Below are 17,258 nucleotides of genomic sequence, written 5' to 3' on the forward strand. Positions count from 1 at the left end.
CAGCGAATTCTGCAGATTATGCAAATCGCGCATGTCACGCGATCGCGTCATCCATGCGAACGCGTCATTCGCTTTTTTCCTGCCACGCACTTGCGTCGTCCACGCCTCCGCGTCGCTTATGCTTTTCCATTTCGCGCGGTCGCGTAAGCCATGCGGCCGCGTGACTGCGATTTCTCCTCTTCCGCGCGGTCGCGTGAGCCATGCGGCCGCGTCACTTCTCGCTGGTTATCTCTTCAATTTCTTGTGTTCCTTCCATTTTTGCTAGCTTCCTTTCCAATCTCCAACTCATTCATGCCCTATAAAGCCTGAAACGCTTAACACACAGATCACGGCATCGAATGGAATAAAGGAGAATTAAAATGCATAATTAAAAGTCCCTAGGAAGCAGTTTTCAATCATGTAATAATTTCAGGAAGGAAATATAAATGCATGCTAAATTAATGAATAAGTGGGTAAGGATCATAATAAAATCACACAATTAAACACAATATAAACCATAAAATAGTGGTTTATCAACCTCCCCACACTTAAACATTAGCATGTCCTCATGCTTAATTGAAGGGGATAAAATAAATAAGTATGAACATGTAGAAACTCCTGCAATGTAATGCAATCCTATATATATGAATGCAACTATATGATTCTTGCCCACTTGATCAAAAGTAAATAAGCTCTTCAAAATAATTACAAATCAAATTCCACTAATTCTATCATTATACAGTAAGACAGATAAAAGTGCAAGAAGATAGCTCATGAAAGCAGGGAACATGGAAATTCAAGCATTGAACCCTCACTGATGATGTATGTACACTCTAATCTCTCTAGTGTATAGGGTAATCACTCTATCCTTCTCTAATCATGCTCTCTAACTTTTGTTCTTCTCCTAACCAATCAACAACAGTTAATATACCAATGCAAACATCATGAGGTCTTTTCAAGGTTGTAATGGGGCCAAGGTAGAGGTAGGGATACATTTATGGTTAAGTGAGCTTATAAATTGAATCTTTAATTAACCCAAGCTTTAACCCAACCTATATATATATTTAGTGTAACCTTAGAATTCATACCTAGCTACCCAGAATTTCCTTTTACATTCCATACTCATGTATCAACTTTTTATTTTAATTTTATCATATGTGCATTGATCTTTAAATTCTTAATTCAGCATTGGGGTAATTTTGTCCCCTTATTTATTTATTGATTTTTTTATAGACATAAAAATAAACATAGCTTATCAATGCACATAGATTTTTAATTCTTATAGTTTCACATGAGTAGGTATCCAAATTCCCATTGTATTATCATGACACATTCCCTTAATAACTTTTATTCCCACAATTTCCCATGCTTAACTAGCACACACAATTCTATCTTAAGCTAACCAAAGATTCAATTTGGGATATACAATTGTTTTTCCGCTTAAGGCTAGTAATGTGGTGAAATATAGAACAAACGGGATTTAAAGTCTCAAAGTGGTTAACAAAGGTAATTGAAAAGGGTAGGCTTAATTTGGATAAGTGAGTTTAAGCAAAAAATGGCCTCAATCATATGCAAGCATACAAATATAATAAATATTGGACATATAGGATGAAACAAAATATAGATTACAATCATAGAGAAGTAGACACACAAGAATAAAATATTTATGGTTAAATAATGTAACCATGTATAAAGGCTCAAACCTTCACGGGTTGTGTGTTCTTTAGCTCAAAAATCATGTTCCAAATACAACTTCAAGCAGATTTATCATAATTTTTTTTTAAAAATTAGTGAAATTTTGTTCCAAAGATAGAGTCTTAGAAGAAACTTATTGTCTTTATAATCAAGTAGAGTATGCATGCAACTAACCTATTACTATGCAATTTATCCTATTCTATAAAAGAAAGAAAATCTAACTAAAATATCCTAATTTATTGGTGCTAGGGAAGAGAAATTACCTTCGGAAGTCAGGTATTGACCGACCTCCCCACACTTAAGGCTTTGCACCGTCTTCGGTGCCATCTATCAGGAACAGGGGTGGGCTGGTAGCAGTATCTCCATAGTCGGGATCATCATGGCTCCCTGTGCTGGTGAAAGAAGTGGAGTCCGGGGTGTCTGAGTCCTTGAAGTGTCCCTTGAGTAGCTCCTTGAGGTGTTTGAATCGGCGCTCGTTACAGCGCTCTCTTAACTTCGCTTTCTGTTCTTGCCGATCCAACCTCTCAATTATCTGCTGGTGCAGTTCGTCTGTTGTAGGTGCTTATGGTGTTGAAGAAGGAATGTCTTCAACCAGTGCAGTAGGAAGGCTTGTAGTGGCTGCTGGAAGTTTGAGGTATTTCCCGTTAGGGACGTACTGATCATCCCGTGGAAGCATGGCTTTGGTGTCTCCAGCTCTGCAGAAAACTCCGGCGGTTGAGACAAGATCTGAGACCAAGGCGGGAAAAGGTAGGTTGTCCGCAATTTGTACGTGTCCCATGGCATTCCGGATATGTCTTGGTAAATTCAGAGGCTGGTCTGTAAGGATGCACCATAGTAGAACGGCCATGTCTGCAGTGAAGGAGGACTCGTGAGTGCTCGGAAAGACGTAGTGGGACATGATCTGTGCCCATACGCGAGCCTCCAAGGTAAGTGCTGAAGCCGAGATTCCCTTAGGGCGAGTACGATGGTATCCGTAGATTCAACGGCTGCCAGGTAGTGCGATAACTCTGAGAACAGCTTCCCAGTCAAATTGGTACATCTGGCACTTGAGTGCGGCTTCTTGAAAGGCGTCCAATCCTTTAGGAATAGGGGGAAGACCTAAAGCTTTTTGAATGGCATCTTCTGTAATGGGGACTTGCTTCTGACGGACAAAGACAGACTGCAGGGTAGGCAGGTAGAAGTTAGAGTAGAACTCGACTACCCAAGAAAGATTGACCTGCCTTGGTTGTCTCTGTAGGAAACCCCATTGTCTTCGTTCAATCTGCGACTCAACAAAAGTAGCAATATTGGGCGGGAGGATAAGAAGGTGTTCGTTGTTGTAGCTCCTTTCAGCCAGGATAGGGAACATCTGCTCACAGTAGCGATTGGAAAATCGCGCAGTGTCCTTTGCTTGAAAGGCTTTCTCCTTTTCATCAACCTTTATGATCCTCTTAACTCTCTTTGTTGAGGGCTTGACTGCAGTTGAAGAAGGCTCTGCCACTAGTGCTCTTTTAGTTCCTCTTCTTGCTGGTGGTTTGGGAGTAGCTTTCTCTTTTTCTTTCTTGGTGGCCATCCTGAAAAGGGAAGAGAAAGTAAATTAAATTCAAAGAGATATATAGCAAGGAAGAGAACGGAAAAGGTGGTGATGGATGCACATTAGGAGGTAACTGACATTAACACATTCTCATGAGTACATGTGAAAAGTCATCAATGGAAAATAGCTAGTCCGTATAATGACAAGTGAATGCAAGGTGTTTATTGGCATGCCGGAAAAGGGCATGAGTAGCATAGATCAAGCATCACTCGTAACAAACCATCATGTTTGTATTGACAATTATTTTCGATTAATACAAAAGTAAAGGGAGTTTATGAAAAGCAGCATTGAATAGTAGAATAACATAGAGAAGTGCATAATGCCATATGGGCTTTTTCACAAACACATAGCATGCATGGTAGATAAGGTATAGAAAGTATTAAAGTGAACATGCAAGCAATCCTTTAAAAATTAATATATAATCGTCAAACAAGTTCAATAATCCACAAGCATATAATGAGGAATAATGACTCAAATAAAATTCTAACACCATGTAAAAAGGAAAGAAGAAGAAAGAGAATATGGATAATGAAAAGAAAAAGGAAAGAAAATAAAATAACATATAAAATAAGAAGAATGATAGAAAAGGAAAGAGGGAAGAAGAAAATAAAACCTTGTTAATGGAGGTGAATGAGAGAGAGAGAAAGGGGAGATAGAAGGAAGAAGGGAGAAGGAAGAAATAAGGAGGGAAAAGAAAAATTAGGATTTGGAGAAGAAGAAGAAAAGATATTTTGGCAATTAAGTTTAAGCTGTGAGGCGCAGGCGACGCGGCCGTGTAGGGCACGCGTTCGCACGATTGCGCTTCAAGTAAAGTGACGCGGTCGCGTCGGTCACGCGGTCGCATGACCCATGTTGTGCTTCTGGCGCGAGTGCAGCTTCGCGCTTGCACAACTCTCTATTTGAATTGGTATATTTGCCAAATTTGGGGTGACGCGATCGCGTGGGACATGCGATCGCGTGAGTGGGCTTCAGAAGGGAACGACGCGGACGCGTGAGCCATGCGTCCACATGGATAGAATTGTGCATTCTGCACCAATCCAGCACCACTCGCGCACAATAATTCGTTGTGCACCCTTTTTACGTCGAAAATTAGGGCACGCGGTCGTGTGGGAGGCCATTATTCCCATGTGACGCGGACGCGTCGGCAACGCGGTCGCGTGGGACGATTTGTGCCACTGGCACGCCTCCAGCCACGCTCCAGCCACGCTCCAGCGTGACTCTCTGTTCGTTTTTTATTTTCTCCCCTCTCCTTGCGACGCGGACGCGTCGCTGATGCGGTCGCGTCGCGCGGCACCCTTTTTTTTTAAATTAAGAATATGCAAATGCAGATGCACGAAATGTACTGATAAAGAGAAGAGTTATTGAATAGAAAAACTAAAAATAAAGAAAAGAACGATCATACCATGGTGGGTTGTCTCCTACCTAGCACTTTGCTTTAACGTCCGTAAGTTGGACGCTCCACTAGCTCAATCTTCTGCTATGTGGGGATCTTCCAAGAGGAAGATCTCAAGCTCCTTGTTTTTCTGTGTCTTCTCGCCATGGTATAGCTTCAGGCGTTGTCCATTGACTTTGATAAGTTCAGAGCTCGAAGGATGGCTTAGGTGATAAACTCCGTACGGTTCGGCCTTCTCTACTCTGTATGGACCTTCCCATCGTGATCTCAACTTATTTGGCATGAGCCTCAGTCGAGATTTGTAAAGGAGGACTAAATCTTCAGGTTGGAACTCTTTTTTCTTGATGTGCTGATCATGTACAGCCTTCATCTTCTCCTTGTATAGTCTTGAGTTCTCATAAGCTTCTAGGTGAAGGCTCTCCAGTTCTTGCAGTTACAACTTCCTTTCAGCTCCAGCTTTCTCAATTCCCATATTGCACTCCTTGATTGCCCAAAAGGCTTTGTGCTCTACTTCAACTGGGAGATGACAAGCTTTTCCATAAACTAAGCGGAAAGGACTCATCCCAATGGGTGTTTTGTATGCTGTCCTATATGCCCAGAGTGCATCTTGTAGCCTGGTGCTCCAGTCTTTTCTATGAGGTTTGACTATCTTCTGCAAGATACACTTTATCTCTCTATTTGACACCTCGGCTTGCCCATTGGTCTGAGGATGATATGCTGTCACAACCTTATAAATTATCCCATGCTTCTTCATTAATCCTGTTAGTCTCCTGTTACAAAAATGGGTGCCTTGATCGCTCACGATTGCTCGTGGTGATCCAAAGCGACAAATAATATGGTTTCTCACAAAGGAAACAACAGTGTTAGCATCGTCAGTGCGGGTAGGAATTGCTTCCACCTATTTGGAAACGTAATCCACAGCTAACAATATATAAAAATAACCATTAGAATTTGGAAATGGATCCATGAAGTCAATGCCCCAAACATAAAAAATTTCACAGAAAAGCATAATTTGTTGAGGCATTTCATCCCTCCTGGATATATTACCAAATTTTTGGCATGGAAGACAAGATTTACAAAACTCAGCAGTGTCTCTAAAAAGAGTAGGCCACCAGAATCCACAGTCTAAGATCTTTCTTGCTATTCTTTGAGGGCCAAAATGTCCTCCACTCTCAGATGAGTGACAGGCCTCTAAAATAGACTGAAATTCTGATTGAGGCACACACCGTCTAATTACATGATCAGCGCCACATCTCCATAAATATGGGTCATCCCATATATAATATTTAGACTCGCTTTTCAGCTTGTCTATTTGATGCTTAGAAAAGTTTGGAGGAAATGTGCGGCTAACTAGATAATTAGCTACAGGTGCATACCAATGGACTACCTCAGATACTGCTTGTAGGTTATCAAATGGAAAATTATCATCTATAGGAGTAGAATCATCCTTAATGTGCTCAAGGCGACTCAAGTGGTCTGCCACTAAATTCTGGTTACCACTCCTATCCTTTATTTCTAAATCAAATTCTTGTAATAGTAGTATCCAACGTATAAGCCTTGGTTTGGACTCCTTTTTAGCTAATAGATACTTTAAAGCTGCATGGTCCGAATACACTACTACTCTAGTACCAAGTAAATAAGCTCAAAATTTATCCAGAGCAAAAACAATAGCAAGAAGCTCTTTCTCAGTAGTAGTATAATTGGACTGGGCAGCGTCTAAAGTCTTAGACGCATAAGCTATAACAAAAGGATCCTTGCATTCAGGCTGAGCCAACGCTGCTCCTACTGCATGGTTGGAAGCATCGCACATGATTTCAAACGGCTGGTTCCAGTCTAGTCCTCTCACAATTGGAGCTTGAGTCAGAGCGGTCTTCAGCTTATCAAACGCTTGTTTGCAATCCTCACTGAACTCGAACTCAATATCTTTCTGCAGTAATCTGGACAAGGGGAGTGCTACCTTATTGAAGTCCTTTATGAATCTCCTGTAAAAACCTGCATGGCCAAGGAACGAACGGACCTCTCTCACAGAGGAGGGGTAAGGTAAACTAGAAATAACATTCACCTTTGCTGGGTCTACAGAAATTCCATTATTAGATACCACATGTCCTAGTACAATCCCTTGTTTTACCATAAAGTGACATTTTTCAAAATTTAATACAAGGTTTGTATTAATACATCTATCTAATACTCTAGATAATCCATCTAAGCAAAGGCTAAAAGAATCACCATAGACGCTAAAGTCGTCCATAAAAACCTCCATACAGTCCTCAATAAGATCAGAGAAAAGACTCATCATGCACCTTTGGAAAGTAGCTGGTGCATTACACAAGCCAAAGGGCATTCTCTTGTAAGCATAAGTCCCAAAAGGACATGTTAAAGTGGTCTTTTCCTGATCCTCAGGAGCTATATGAATCTGGAAATAACCTGTGTAACCATCTAAAAAGCAATAATGTGATTTACCTGACAGGCGATCCAGCATTTGATCAATGAATGGAAGTGGGTAGTGATCCTTACGGGTGGCTTGGTTGAAACGCCTGTAATCAATGCAGACTCTCCAAGCGTTCTGAACTCTAGTTGCTATGAGCTCTCCATGCTCATTCTTCACTGTAGTGACTCCAGACTTCTTGGGCACCATTTGTACTAGGCTAACCCATTCACTATCTGAAATAGGATAGATGATACCTGCTTCCAACAGTCTGGTCACTTCCTTTTTGACAACTTCCAAGATAGTGGGATTCAATCTTCTTTGGGGTTGACGGACTGGTATTGCTCCATCTTCTAAAAATATTCTGTGCTCACATACTTGAGGGTTGATGCCTACTATGTCTGCCAAACTCCACCCAATTTTCTTCTTATGCCTCCTCAGTACATCAAGTAACTGCTCTTTTTGTTGTGAAGTGAGTTCCCTTGCAATGATAACTGTAAACTTCTGCTCATCTTCAAGATAAGCATATTTGAGATGTGGAGGAAGAGGTTTTAATTCCAAGTTCTGATCATGGGCAGGCACTGGATTGTCTGGAGCTTATGAAAATACTGAGGTGCCCTCATTGTCAATCAAGAGGGTCCCCACACTTGGACCTTGTCCAGTGTGCCTCTCTTCTAACTCTTCCTTGTGAACTTCAGCTACAGTTTCATCTATGACATCACACTGGAAGATAGAATGATCTTCTGGAGGGTTGTTTATGACTCCATTCAGATTGAAGATTACTATTTGGCCATCTATTTCAAAAGAGTATGTTCCTGAAAAAGTATCCAATTTGAATTTTGATGTCTTCAGGAATGGTCTTCCAAGTAGGATTGATGATGGCTTATCTGAGTCATTATGGGGCATCTCCAAGATATAAAAATCAGTGGGAAATGTAAGCCCTTTAATGTTCACTAAAACATCTTCAACAACTCCAACCACTGTAATAATGCTTTTATCTGGTAACACAAAACGAGCTGCCGACCTTTTTAAGGGAGGGAGCCTCAAAATATCATATATAGACAAAGGCATTATACTAACACATGCTCCTAAATCACACATGCAATCATAAATTACTACACCACCAATAGTACAACTAACTATACAAGGACCTGGGTCACTACACTTTTCAGGTAATCCTCCTATTAAAGCAGATATGGAACTACCTAAAGGAATAGTTTCTAAGTCATTAATTTTGTCTTTATGTATACATAAATCTTTTAGAAACTTTGCATATTTAGGCACCTATTGAATAACATCAAAAAGAGGGTCAGTTACCTCAACTTTTTTGAATATTTCTACCATCTTGGAATTGGGTTCCAGCTGCTTCCTGGGTTTCCTTGCAAGTTGTGGAAATAGAATGGGAGTGGTGTTTTCTGCAGTGTCTGTGCCTTTTGGTGCTTCCTCCTGTGGTTGAGCTTCTTCTTTTTCAGCTATGTCCTGTATGTCCTCTTTCTCTTCAACATCTTCTATCTCTACTACCTCTTCAGCTGAGGCATGGTCTGGTGAGCTTGGCTCCTCCTAATTCCTCTCCTGCAGTGTGGTTCTGGACCTTAGGGTGATGGCATTAATGCCTCCCTTTAGATTGGGTAATGGTTGAGAGGGGATTCCAGTGGAGCTCGAAGGTTGGTTACTAGAATTTTGCATTGATCCAATCTGTGAGACAAGAGCTTGCAAAGTAGAGGCCAGACCATTCAGACTGGCATTAATGTTATTCATAATGTTATTTTCCATGGTCAGTTGTCTTCGCTCAAAAGATTGTAGTAACTCTTCATTAGGAGATGAAGAAAGATGAGTAAATTGAGAGGTCTGCTATTGGGTATTCTGTGGTCCTTGGGATTGCCTCAAGTGAGGTGCTCTGTAAGATTGATTCTGCTGCCTGTTGTTGTTATTATTTCACCTCTAATTTCCCTGATTATCTCTACCTCCTCTGTTATTGTTGTCCCTCCAATTCTGGTTAGAATTATCCTGCCATCCATGGTTCTGATTTCCACCTTGATTGTACCCTTGGTTGGGGCGGTCATAGAAGTTATGGGTGGATGCCACCATGTTGTCTTCCTGCTGGAGCTGCGGGCATTCATCAGTATAATGGCTATAATCAGCACAAATTCCGCAGACTCTCTGTGGGACTAACTGTTGGCTTTGTTGTGCTGGAGAAGGTTGAGCTTGCTGAACTTGTTGTTGATTCAATTGCATCTGCTTCAGCAAGTTGGTCATTTCACAGATACTCTGAGCTAGAGCAGTAGTCTCTCTGCTAGAGGATACTTCTGCAACGGCTTTTAAATGGCCTTGTTTCTGCCTGTGGTTCCTAGTAGATTCAGCTAAGTCACTGATCAATTGCCATGCCTCATTAGTGGTCTTGTACTTCTTCATAGACCCATTGCTAGCACTTTCCAATGTGGTCTTATCTTGGGGCCTCATGCCCTGTGTGATATAGCTGAGTAACACTATCTTGTCAATTCTGTGGTGGGGGCATGCTTCCAGAAGATTATTGAAGCGCTTCCAGTATTCAAAGAGAGTCTCGTTGTCATCTTGAACAATCGTGGAAATGTCTTTCCTTAGTTTATCAGTAACTTCAGATGGAAAGAATTTTTCCAGAAATTCTTTTCTGAGTGTATCCCAGTTGGATACATTTGCTAGGGGTTAAGTGTAGTACCACTATCTTGCTTTTCCCTCAAGAGAAAACGGGAAAGCTTTCAGCAAAATTGAAGTTTCATCTGCACCATCACGCCTGAAGTAGAACAGGCTGCTTGGAAATCTCTCAGGTGCTTGATAGGCTCTTGAGCAGGTAAGCCATGAAACTTGGGCATCAAATTGAGCAGTGCGGTCTTTATTTCAAAATCTGTAGCCACTGCTGGGTGATGCGCTTGAAACGGTTGCATTGTAAAATCAGGGGCTCCTTCCTCCTGGATAGTAATTCTCCTAGGTTCTGCCATGTCGTCTGTACGTGAATCAACCGAATCAGTAGAACGGAGGCTGGTTTCTTCTTCAACTGACGTTTCAGATCCGCCCTCAGAGAGGACTAACCGACGCCGAGCTCGCCTTATTTGTGAAATAGTCCTTTCAATTTCAGGATCGAATATTGGCAAGCTTGGATCAGGAAGTGAACGCGTCATTTGACGAAAGAAACATGCAGCTCATAGTATCAAAATAAAATAAAATGCAAATAAATAAATTCTAATTAATAACTTTAGCACTCTATTGAAACTTCCCGGCAACGGCGCCAAAAATTGATGGTAGCAGAAATTAGCGAATTAAAAATTGTTAAAATATATACGTTGCAAGTATAGTTCTTAATTCGCCAGAAATCCGCTTATCAATTTAAAAAGGTGTCACAGAAAATTAAAATTAAAATACTGGGAGTATAAATCCCAGGTCGTCTCCCAACGAGTTGTAGAAAAGTATGCTATTTTATTAATCAGATGTTTTCAAAAAGGTTTGAGTTGAGTAAACAGGGAATTAAATTGGAGAATTTGAATAATGTAAATAAAAGCCTTGACTGGGAGTTGATTAGTTGGAATCCCTATTATTGTTGGAATACTCTTAGGATTAATTGACAATTAAAGGTTGTCCTGTTTAGTTATCCTTTACTAGGTAAGAGAAAGTCAAACAAGTTGGAATGCTACGTCTGTTCACAAGTTGCAATCCACTTAATTAAAAGAGATTAGTGTTAGTGACTAGAAGACAATCCAACCATAAACCCAATTACAATCTGTCTTTTAAGCTTTCCAACTCAAGGGTTCCTTTCAATCAACTCCCCATCAAGTTAGGAAACTACTCGCTCATTGTGAATGTAAAATTCATATCATATGAAAAGGAATTAAAGAAAGACATTGTAAATAAAAATCAAAATAGTCAATTAAAAATAAAAGTGATCCTTGTATTAAATAATCCTAAAAATATTCCAATGGTAAAATTAAACAAAGCAAAGGACATGGAAGAGTAAAGCCAAGTAAAGAAAACGAACTAGAATGACGAAGTCTTGATGAGGTAATAACTCTTCTCAATATTCCAATGCAAAAGCAAGAGAAAATTAAAATCCTAAGAACTATGAATGTGTAGATAGAAAACCTAGGGGAGGAGTAAAAACTAGATTTAAAACTAAAACTCTGTAGATTGAATGTTGTGTTTGGTTTCTGCATGTTCTCTGGCTCTAGTCTGCTGTTCTGGGCCGAAAACTGGGTCAAAATAGGGTCCAAAATCGCCCCCAGCAAATTCTGCAGATTATGCAGATCGCGCATGTCACGCGATCGCGTCATCCATGCGGACGCGTCATTCACGTTTTTCCCTGCCACGCGCTCGCGTCGTCCACGCCTCCGCGTCGCTTGTGCTTTTCCATTCCGCACGGTCGCGTAAGCCATGCGGCCGCGTCACTGCGATTTCTCCTCTTCCGCGTGGTCGCATGAGCCATGCGGCCGCGTCACTTCTCGCTGGTTATCTCCTCAATTTCTTGTGTTCCTTCCATTTTTGCTAGCTTCCTTTCCAATCTCCAACTCATTCATACCCTATAAAGCCTGAAACGCTTAACACACAGATCACGGCATCGAATGGAATAAAGGAGAATTAAAATGCATAATTAAAAGTCCCTAGGAAGCCGTTTTCAATCATGTAATAATTTCAGGAAGGAAATATAAATGCATGCTAAATTAATGAATAAGTGGGTAAGGATCATGATAAAACCACACAATTAAACACAATATAAACCATAAAGTTGTGGTTTATCAGGGTCCTTGTGAATGTCTTAGGTGAGGAGCTCTGTAAGGTTGGTTCTGATTCTACTGTCGTTGTTATTCCACCTCTGGTTTCCATTGTTATCTCTGCCTCCTCTGTTATAGTTGTTCCTCCAGCCATGGTTGGAATTATCTCTCCAACTTTGGTTGGAGTTGTCCTACCATCCTTGGTTATAGTTCCCACCTTGGTTGTAGTTGCCGCCTTGTTGATTGTATCCTTGATTCGAGCGGTCATAGAAGTTATAAGTAGCTGCCACAATATTGTCTTCTTGTTGGAGCTGCGGGCATTCATCAGTATAATGACTATAATCAGCACAGATTCCATATACTCTTTGGAGAACTAACTGTTGGCTTTGTTGTGGTGGAGAAGGCTGAGCTTGTTGTTGTTGGTTCAACTGCATTTGCTTCAGTAGGTTGGTCATTTCACATATACTCTGTGTAAGAGCAGAAGTCTCAGTGCTAGAGGAAACTTCTGCAATAGCTTTTGAGTGGCTGCTCCTGTGCCTGTGATTCCTGGTAGACTCAGTTAAGTCACTGATCAGTTGCCATGCTTCATCTGCAGTCTTGTACTTTTTCAGAGAACCATTATTAGCACCATCTAGTTTAGTTTTATCCCGAGGATTCATGTCTTGAGTGAAGTAGCTGATTAACACTAGCCTGTCAATCATGTGATGGGGGCATGCGTCTAGAAGGTTCTTAAAACGCTCCCAGTACTCATAAAGAGTCTCTGATTCTCCTTGAACAATGTAGGAGATCTCTTTCCTCAGTCTGTCTGTAACTTCAGCTGGAAAGTATTTTTTCAAGAATTCTCTCATGAGCGTATCCCAGTTGGTAACAGTCGCTTCAGGTTGGGGGTAATACCACTCCCTCGCCTTTCCCTCAAAAGAAAACGGGAAAGTGGTTAACAGAATAGAAGTTTCATTCGCACCATGACGCCTTACAGTAGAACAGGCTGTCTGGAAATCCCTTAGGTGCTTGATAAGCTCCTGAGCAGGTAAGCCATGAAACTTGGGCATCAAGTTGATTAATGTAGTCTTCAGCTCAAAATCTGCAGCCAGAGTTGGATGATGCACTTGATATGGCTGTAGTGTAAAATCTGGGGCTCCAGCTTCCTGGAGAGTAATCCTCCTAGGTGCTGCCATGTTATCTGCACATGAATCAACTGAATCAGTAGTAAAAGAGCTTGTTTCTCTCTCAGATGGCGGTTCAGATTCACCCTCAGATGAGACTGGTGAATCGATAACAATCACTTCACCACCCTCAGAGGCTAACCTACACCGAGCTCGCCTAATACGTGAAAGAGTTCTTTCAATTTCAGGATCAAATACAGCGAAGCTCGGATCAGGCAGTGAACGCGTCATTCAATTAAAGAAACATACAGCTCATGGTAATAAAATAAAAATAAAATATGCAAATAAGAATAAAAATATGTACACTAATTAATGATTTATCACACAATTGCAACTCCCCGGCAACGGCGCCAAAAACTGACGAGCGGCAAAAGTTAGACCAATTAAGAGATTATAATATAATAGAACAGCGTTGCAAGTATAGCTCTTAACCAGTAAAAATTCGCCTCATCAATTTAGAAAGGTTGTCACAAAATTTAGAATAAAAATACTGGGAGTATGAATCCCAGGTCGTCTCCCAACAAGTTGCTAGAAAGGGTGCTAATTTATTAATCAGGAGTTTTCCGAGAGTTTTGAGAATTGATTAACAAAAAATAAACAATTGTAATTTAGTGCAATGAAAATTAAAAGAAATTTATATTATTCAAATTAAAAAGCCTTGACTGGGGGAATGATTAATCGGAAGTTCTATCCTTGTTGGGATCTCTTAAGTGTAGTGTCAAAAAGGTTGTTGTTTTCACTTAGTTAACCCTTACTAAATAAAGGAAAATCAAATGATTGAGCTAATTCTTATTCGCAAATCCTAGTCCTTTCCCTTGGGAAGGTCTAGCGTTAGTAAATACAGAACTAACCAACAACTTCCAATTTAACCATCACTTAAGCCTTCTAACTTAAGTGTCTCCTTTTAATTAACCCCCATGTCAAGTAGGGAATCTACTCCATTGACATGAATATAACACTTGTAGAAATATAAGAAGAAGATATGGTAATTTAAATAAAATAGGGATTCAAAATTAATTAAAAGTAAAAGTAATCCTTTGCATTAACAATCCATGAAAATAATCCAATTACCACTCTAAACAAGAATTAAGAATATGGAATAAATAAAAGAGTAAGTAAAGAAACAAACTAGAATAGTATCTTCAACGGAGGTGATGACTCTTCAGTATTCAAAAGCAAAAGCAATAAACTATGAATGTAAACAGAACCTAGAGGAAGAGTAATTCTCTCTAGATTCAGATCTAAAAACCTAAAAACTATCCTAATGAGAATATGTGAATGTGTATGTCTCTGTGTGTTGAGTCTCTGCTTGTTCCCTGGCTTTATTCTGTGTTTCTGAGTCGAAAACTGGGTCAAAATACGACCCGAAATCGCCCCTATCATTTTCTGTTAATTTTGCAGATCGCGCAGGTCACGCATACGCGTCAGTCACGCGTGCGCGTCATTTGGCATTTTTTCCTTGTCACACGTACGCGTCGTCCACGCGTGCGCATCTTTTGTGTAGACTCCAATCCACGCGTACGTGTCAGGAACGCACACGCGTCGCTGCAAATTTCTCCATTCCGCGTGCTCGCGTGAGCCATGCGTGCGCGTCGGTGCTCGCTGGTCATCTCCTTAGTTTCTTGTGTTTCTTCCATTTTTGCAAGCTTCCTCTCCATTTTCTAAGCCATTCCTGCCCTATAAAGCCTGAAACACTTAACATACGGATCACGGCATCGAATGGTACAAAGGAGTATTTAAAATATACAAATTAAAGATCTCTAGGAAGCAAGTTTTCAACCATAGAATAAAACTAGGAAGGGAAATATAAAACCATGCAATTAGTATGAATAAGTGGGTGAAGACTTGATGAAACCACTCAATTAAACATAAGATAAACCATAAAATAGTGGTTTATCAAGGTTCCTTCCTTGCAACCCCATAATCTACACATACGCTATACCCACTGCTCTTCACAATTGAGTGGAATCAAGCTGGACTTGTCGAAGTTGATACTGAGCCCTGACATTAACTCAAACCAGTGCAGTAGCCACTTATAATTCTGCATAGTCTTCTCATCTGGTGGGCAAAATAGTATAGTATCGTCAGCAAACTGAAGGTGTGAGAGCTCCACACTGTACCGACCAACCAGCAAAGGGGAGATACGGCCGTTCCTTACTGCCTCACCAATCATTCTATGCAGTACATCCACAACCAACACAAATAAGAACGGAGAAAGCGGGTCCCCTTGTCTCAAGCCCCTTTCCATTTTAAACGGTTTAGTTGGTGATCCATTAATTAAAACTGACATTAAAGCTGTGGTCACACACTCCATAACCCAAGCCCTCCACCTGCGACCAAACCCCATCTTTTCCAGCACAATATCCACAAAGCTCCACTTGACTCTACCATAAGCCTTTTAGAAATCTAGCTTGATTATGGCTGCCTTCCCCTTTCTCCTTTTAAGCTAGTGCACTTTTTCACATGCTATGAGAGCCCCATCATGAATTTTTCTACCTTGCACAAAAGCACTATGAGTCTTCCCTACTAGCCCAGGCATCACTGCTCTCATCCTCCTAACAAGAACCTTTGAAATGATCTTATACACACACCCAACCATACTAATAGGCCTGAGGTCTTTCATCTCCTTCACACCAGTGAACTTTGGGGCCAGTTCCACCCACGTAATATTGGAATCTGTGGGTAGCCTGGCTGTCGGAAAGAACCCCATAACCGCTCCCGTGAACTCTGCTCCAATCTCATCCCAGCATCGCTTAATGAAATTCATGTTGAACCCATCACATCCTGGCGCCTTTGAGGACTCACAATCCCACACTGCTTGTCTAATTTCCTCAGCTGATGGCATCACCTCTAAGGACCCCGATTCTTCCTCATTTACCCTTCCCACCAGCCCATCTCTGAGCCCCAGTAATGGAGAGCTCTCCCGATGATACAGATCTTTATAAAACTCTCTAATAGCTACTTTAATTCTAGCTTGGTTCCTTATCAGTCTGCCATTGACTACCAGATTATCAATCCGATTATTCCTCCTTCTTGACGACGCTATATTATGGAAGTACCTTGTGTTTCTGTCCATTTCCTTGGCTTACTGAGATCGAGACATTTGCTTCCAGTGGATTTCTTTCCTCACATACCATCGCTCACAGCAAGTAACTAGTGCCTTCCTTCTAGCCTCCATAGTAGCATCATACACTCCAGTACTTACCATATCATCAACCTTTTTGATCTCTTCCTCTAACTTCAAGATCTCATTGTCCATCTCGCCAAAGTTGCTTTTGTGCCAACTTCTCAACGGACCCGTTAGCGCCTTCAATTTATCTGTAAATTGCAGCTCCCCTAAACCCCTCCATTCCTCCTTAACCATTCGAAGGAAGCCGTCATGTGTGAACCACGCGTCGAGACTCTGAAAGGGCCTAGGACTTCCCTTCATCCTCCGCTCCTCCACAATAATAGGATAGTGGTCTGACAGGCCTCTTGGTCCTCCTCATAGCCGAGTCTCAAGAAACTCTTCTAACCATTCCACACTTACCAGCACTCTATCAAGTCGATTGCACGAGCGATCTCGAAACCAAGTGAACTTGCGATCTGTAAGTGGCAGGTCCACTAAGTGCACGTCCTGAATCCAATTCTTGAACTCTTCTGTGGATACAGGCAGATTAACAGTACCTTTTCATTCCTCTGTATGCACTATCTCATTAAAATCCCCCATAAAGCAGCAGGGGATCTGGCACAACCCAGCAATGTAACTCAACTCCTTCCACACTTGGCTCTTCTCTTCTCTATTATGTGCACCATAAATCAAGAAAAAAGCACAGTTAAAGCTATTCTTTAACACTTCACCTTCTACACATAACCATCTTTCTCCCTTATAGCAGTTGTTCATATGAAAAAACGTGTCATCCCAAATCATCAAAAGTCCCCCAGATGCACCGTCCGCCCCTACATATTCCCACCCTGTCCCAGAACCTCCCCAAATCTTATTGACGTCGAATCTTGTCACAACCTGTCTCTTAGTCTCAATCAAGCCTAACATGCTCAGGTTAAATTTATTTTTCAAATCCTTCACCATTTTTATCTTCCCATCACCCCGCAATCCCCTTACATTCCAAGAACAGAAAGTCATTTTGAACTATTTTTACACACCTGGTTTTTAGTTTTTGGTCTGTATCATCGCAACTTTGCCTTTTGTTTCACCAATTTCCTCTTTTGTGCTATTTCTTCATTTTGAGCCCGAAGGTTTTCCATTATGTCATCTTCCTCATTGCATAGTAATGCCCCTGATTCCAAAGCCATC

General features: G+C 41.0%; 1 protein-coding gene across 1 annotated transcript; it reads right to left on the reverse strand.

The window, feature by feature from the left end:
• Nucleotides 1-16,049: 16,049 nt before the first annotated feature.
• LOC148571862 (uncharacterized) lies at nt 16,050-17,087 on the reverse strand. Its single transcript, XM_088507334.1, has 3 exons — nt 16,805-17,087; nt 16,494-16,603; nt 16,050-16,403 (listed from the first exon to the last, which is right to left on the reverse strand). Exons 1-3 carry the CDS (start codon nt 17,085-17,087, stop codon nt 16,050-16,052), a joined length of 747 nt encoding a protein of 248 aa, XP_088363460.1.
• Between the last annotated feature and the right edge of the window lie 171 nt (nt 17,088-17,258).

The sequence above is a fragment of the Arachis ipaensis genome, chromosome B3 (assembly GCF_059453495.1).
Source record: "Arachis ipaensis isolate K30076 ecotype BB chromosome B3, ASM5945349v1, whole genome shotgun sequence".
NCBI classification, from domain to species: domain Eukaryota; kingdom Viridiplantae; phylum Streptophyta; class Magnoliopsida; order Fabales; family Fabaceae; genus Arachis; species Arachis ipaensis.